At 50.8% G+C, this 5,530-nt stretch overlaps 1 protein-coding gene across 1 annotated transcript; it reads left to right on the forward strand.

Annotated features, from left to right (window-relative positions):
• The first annotated feature begins 861 nt into the window (after positions 1–861).
• On the forward strand, positions 862–4,933 carry VAMP3 (vesicle associated membrane protein 3). Its single transcript, XM_062013137.1, has 5 exons — positions 862–979; positions 2,331–2,412; positions 3,112–3,270; positions 3,845–3,896; positions 4,678–4,933. Coding segments are annotated over exons 1-5 (315 nt in total). The 5' UTR covers positions 862–977; the 3' UTR covers positions 4,698–4,933.
• The last annotated feature ends 597 nt before the right edge of the window (positions 4,934–5,530 follow it).

Raw genomic sequence — 5,530 nt, forward strand, 5'->3', positions numbered from 1 at the left:
AAAATAAGTCATGCAGAGGCAGCCACTCACTACCTATCACTAGCCACCCAATACCTGGGGAAGAGCACCACCACCCTACCCAGCTTTACTGCTGAAGGTGATGATATGTGACCTGCAGTAGCCCATCAGTCTGTGTGGCACAGCTGTCCCAGCTGTGTCCCCCCTCCTGCCTCTCACCCACCCCCAGCCTATGTGCTGTGGGGATGGCATGAGAAAGAAAGGGCCTTGATGCCATGTGAATGCTGTTCAGCAACAGCCAAAACATCAGTGTGTTATCAACACTGTTTTGGTCACAAATGAAAGACAGCAGCGTAGAGGCTGCAATACGTAACTCCATCCTAGCCAGGCCCAGTGTAGGCATAATCACACCAGGTCTGAGAGCCCAGGTCTGTTTCTGGGCTTCAGCCAAGTCAAGAGCTCTTCACAACTAGCAAGATGGCCAAGAACAAACTTCCCTACTTTGGCAGGTTTTCACCCTTCAGCATGTTCCAGTAGCTCTCAAATGATGCAAGGCACACACTGATGTGATTTTTAAAAAAGTATGCATGCTTTTCCCACAGCGGGACCACAATGACAAATCACCGTACAGACCCCGCAGTTCAGGGGCCAAGTGTTTGCTACTCCGGCGATGTAACTGCACCGCTTCTGAGGGAGCTACCCCGACGTGCACACCAAGATGCATTAACATGCAGAAGTCGGCTGGAGCCCACGTCCCGCACTGCACATACGCACCATTGTCAACTACATTGGCCCGCCGCACGCCCACAGCCACTGTGCAGGGGCGGGGCTCAGCGCCCCCGGTGCCGGCCCCGGGCGGGCGGCGGCGGCTGCGCGGGCAGTGGGCGTGGCCTCCGGGGCGTGGTCCCGGCCCCGCCCGGGTCTGACGTCAGGTCCTGGGCGCCGGGGGCCGCGCGCACTTCCCGCTCGGGCTCGGCTGGGTGCTGTTGCCGTGCTGCGGCCTGAGTCCCACCGGCAGGATGTGAGTGCGGGACGCCGCGGGGGGACGGCCGCGACCGGGACGGCGGGAGAGGGGACCGGGCCCCGGGCGAGCCGGCCGCGCCCAGGCGGGCCGTGGCGGGAGCAGGGGCAGGCCTAGCGCGCAGCGGGAGAGGCCCGGCCGCGCCCGGCGCTGTGGGCTGAGCGCCTCTGGGCCGGTGCGGCTGGAGGAGGGGGCTCCTCCGGGTGCGGCCGGGGCGGGAGGCCGAGCTTAGCCCTCGATGGGGCCGCTGCGGGTCGGGCAGCGGCGCCTTCGGCGCGGATGGGCCGTCCTGTCCCGCTGCCCGTCGGGTCCTGGAGTTCCGCCAGCCTCAGGCGTGTCTGCAGGCGCTGCCCAAGGAGCCAGAGCACTGCGAGCGGGCGTTCAGGGGACTGCTTTGTTGTGTTTGGAACCCGTGCTTTCAGGAAGAGGTTCCATTTCCGAGACTTCAGTCGGGAAGCAGCAGTGAAAGAACCTGAAAGTATCACAACTTAAAGTGCCAGATACAATCCAAGAACCGCTCTTGAGCCTTGTCACAGACTTCCTGGTTTACTGATGTGTACATACGTTGGCCCTGCTAAATGTATAAACACGGCCACTACTCAGATTCAGCTCCTTTATCAGGATGTGCCAGACCCTACATGCTTCTGAGGCAGAAGAAATAAAAACACCGAAAAGCAAATTGAGTATAGATAGCCTAGAGAGATGCAACAGAAACTTGTTAAAGCAGTGGAAAGGGTATGAGAAATATGTGCAGAGGCTCTTGAATTTGTTACAAAAATGTAGGGTGTTACAGCTGCTAAAAAGAACTCAACTGCCTGAAGTTGTGTATTCAAAGCTGACCAGAGGTAAATTGTTATATATGCTTGAAGATTTTTTTCCCCCTCCTTGTGCTTTTTGTTGCTCAGTGTCAACTATTTGAAAAGAATAGAAACAGAAGCATCCACTGGAAGAGCACGTAGTTAAAATAACCATTAAGTTTCTCTGCTGGACTTCTTGTAAGCTACTGTAGCTTGAAGCTTAGTATGTGTGTTCATACTGGAAAATGAGAAAACCCCTGAGCCCAAACCTTTGAATGCTTGCGCCATATGAACAGTTGTAGAAGTTGTCATATGCTTTACTGTAAACCATAGCATTAGCAAGCCACTGCTGTGTTTTAGCATGTCAAGCAATTGTTGGCAAGATGTATGTAACACTATATGGCGCACAGCTCTTGTCAGTTTCTCCAGTAGGAAACTGCATACGGGTTCCGTTTTCAGCCATGTCAGAAAACTTGTTTAAGCACATCCAGTTAAAACCAAAAGCCCAAACTATTAAAAGATAAACAGAATAATGATTATTTTCTTTACTGTAGGTCAGCCAGTATTCCTGGAAGCTCAAATGTGGCTGCTGGCAGTAATCGTCGTCTTCAGCAGACTCAACACCAAGTAGATGAGGTAAAAGTCTATTCCAACAGCAGTGTAAGCATTTTGCTTCAGGAAACCTGTGTAACTGGAAGGAATATTTTGGCTAAAGTAGTTTCCCGTTCATTATTTTATGAAGGGGAGGCCTAGTATCATTTAGCTTGCTTTATTATACTTGTGTCATCTTAGATCTTGCAAAGGCTTTTTAAAAACATAAAATCCATTCAGCTGTAGTGGGGGACTAGAGAGAAGTTACCAGTGTCCAAACATTAGCTGCAAACATGGCACTTGAGGATTTGGTGTAATTAAAAGACAAAAACTGTTACAGAGAATCAGATTTTTCTCATCCATAGCAGTGAAGCCTGACTGACGAATATGATGTCTAGATTTCTGAGCAATCCAGAAATCAGGCTGGTTACTGACAGTATTTTTGACATTGATTATCATGTTTATATCCTCAGTTCCTTCTGAAGCAAGTTAGGAATTATTTCCCAAGTTCAAGGGAAAGCCAAACAAAGCTGGCACTACTGAGGCTTTAAAGTAGGTACTGGAGGCTTCCAGCCATGGGTGAATTTCACAGTTCTGTTTAAACTTACAACTAGATATACCAATAGCTCCTACTTCTAAGATGAGACCATTAGGAATACCATATGTTGCTATCTGTTGCCTGCAGCTAAGTTCCAGAGTGAGTGATACAGCTGATAATTTACTGTAAGCATTACACTGATGTAGGTTGTTGACATCATGCGAGTGAATGTGGACAAGGTATTGGAGCGAGATCAGAAGCTGTCAGAGCTGGATGACCGTGCTGATGCACTTCAAGCAGGAGCTTCACAGTTTGAGACCAGTGCAGCCAAGCTGAAAAGAAAGTATTGGTGGAAGAACTGTAAGGTAAACACAGCTTGTAAAATTGACATTAATGTGACATTCTAGCTCGTATTTTCTTTAAAATGGGGCATAGTGGTTAGGCAAAGTAAGCAAAAGCTGTGTTGCCAGCAGTGATGCCTGATGCAAGAGCTTGCCTAAGGTGGTAATGGCCAGAGGGAAAGACCTCAACAATCTGAGGCTTTGGGGAATAGAAAGAAAAAAGCCAAAAATGCATAGATTGAGCTAATGTACAGAAGTATTAGAAGTAGCTCACTCAGACATCTGTACTTGTAGCTGTTGGCAGTTTGGAATCCTCTTTCATGAGCAACAAAAACTGAAAGATGTGGTATAGGGTAAGAATAGAAAATATGGTTAATAACTGGAGGCAAAATGGAAGAGAACCTCACGATCTGCTTTGCCTGTGTGCACGGCCTACCACCTCCAAGTGTGGTGGTGGATCAAGCTTGCTTACTGAAGAAGTGTTACTTGCTGTGTTGGATCTGGCACATAGTGCAAAAGTGCCTTGCAAGGTCTGCTTTCCTGTAAAGGACAGTTAATGCTACTGTTTGTAGTAAGTGTTGTGTGGCTTTTTTCACAGATGTGGGCAATACTGATAGCTGTTGTTATCATTATCATCATCATCATTATTGGTAAGTTTCACCAAAATGGGTGTTTCTAATGGAGTAGATAGTGTACAGCTTAAATAGATAGATACTCAAAGTATCTACAGCATTAATGTGAAGTGGCAGGGACAGCATTAGCAACTGCTGCCTGCCATGAGTGAAAACCACTGTGAGAGCCCCAGTAGTTCAATCCCAAACACCTGTGCAGAGTGAAATAGGGAAAGTGAAAATCACAAGGACTGAGAAACCAGGAACAACCTTGGTTTTATTTTTTTCCCAGCTATGTGTTGCAGAAGTATACAGAGAAATAGCCCATCCCTCCCTCGTCTGAGAACTGGTTTGGGGTCTTTTTGTCTGCCCCAGCCACTTACTAGATGAACCCTCTTCAGTGTGGCAGCTCTGAGTTCACTGCCCATTGTTGGTCAGCTTTGTGCAAGTAGAGACTTCGCTGCTGGGTGAAACGATACTGCTGTGTTGTGTTAGGATAGCAAGCCAGGGAATGTGTAGTTCAGTCTTTGATTTGAATTCTTGTGTAATCTCCAAGTATTTCACGGGAGGACACAGTTTAAGTTTGTGTTGTGATAGAGTAACAAACACTGTAGTAACCACTGGCAACAGATATAGAGTCCTGGGTGAGAAATAGCAGTGAGACAGCACAGACGAAAACTAAAACTAGGAAAACCAATGTGGGAAAGTCTCAAATTCCTATTACATGACTCTATTATCTTAAGTTCTCAAAATGCAGGATTGTTATGGTGAGGGGCTGAAGAAGACTGGTCTTTGTCCAACTTTTTTCTTCTTTTTGTAGTCCTGAGTGTGCCTTCATGAGTTTCAGGAAGAAACTTGGATCAGCTGAAGGTGCCCATCTTCAGCCTCTCCACTTCAAACCTCCTGTGTTTTCAGCTCATTTAATGCTGTTTAAAGCCAAACTCTTTTTGATTACTGAAATGTTAACTAACTTTACCTGGTTGCCTTAAGACACTCCTGTCACTAATTACTAACAAGCACAACCCACCACTTGTACAGTGCCTTGATAAATTGAGGTGCAGAGCGAGTGAGGAGGATTTGGCTCTAGAATTTTCGATTCTGTAACGGGTCCAGGGCTCTGTAAGCTGTCTGGGAATGTGTCCTCCATCCTCCTCACCTGCCCTCATCTGGTGCCATGGTGGGGGGTCGGCTCTATACACCGACCCGTGCCTGGTCGGCAGCGCCTCTGCTCCCGCCCCCGCCTCTCACGCCTTGCCTTAACGGAGCCGCGCAAGAACCCGCCGAGTGCCGATGCGGCCCTATCGCCAGCCGCGCAGAGGAGCTGCGGCGGGGCCCCGCGCCGTGCCTGTCCCGCGGCGGCGGGCCGCGGGGCTGCGCGGCAGACACAGGCCGAGCCCGCGGTGCGCTGGCGGCCGCGCTCCGCCCGGGGGCGGTGCCGCACGTGGCGGCGGGGCGGGCGCGCGCACGGGGGCCGCGTGCGGCGGCGCGTGAGGGGTGCGGCGGGGGCGCGGCCGGGCCCGGCGCGCGCCGGCTCCTCCAATAAAGCGGCTGCGGCTCTGCCTCCGCCTCCTGTGTGTCCGGGGCGGGCCGGGGGCGCGGCGCACGTGGCCGAGGTGTGTGGGAGCGGGGCCGCCGCGTGCGGCGGCCGTTACGTAACCGCGCGGTGCCGGGGC

The sequence above is a fragment of the Colius striatus genome, chromosome 21 (genome assembly GCF_028858725.1).
Source record: "Colius striatus isolate bColStr4 chromosome 21, bColStr4.1.hap1, whole genome shotgun sequence".
In the NCBI taxonomy this organism is placed as follows: domain Eukaryota; kingdom Metazoa; phylum Chordata; class Aves; order Coliiformes; family Coliidae; genus Colius; species Colius striatus.

Excerpts from the sequence above, each read along its gene's own strand:
- VAMP3 (XM_062013137.1), top strand. Across the intron at positions 2,413-3,111 it reads CTCAACACCAAGTAGATGAG|GTTGTTGACATCATGCGAGT; the intron begins GTAAAAGTCTAT and ends ACACTGATGTAG. Across the intron at positions 3,897-4,677 it reads TATCATCATCATCATTATTG|TCCTGAGTGTGCCTTCATGA; the intron begins GTAAGTTTCACC and ends TTCTTTTTGTAG.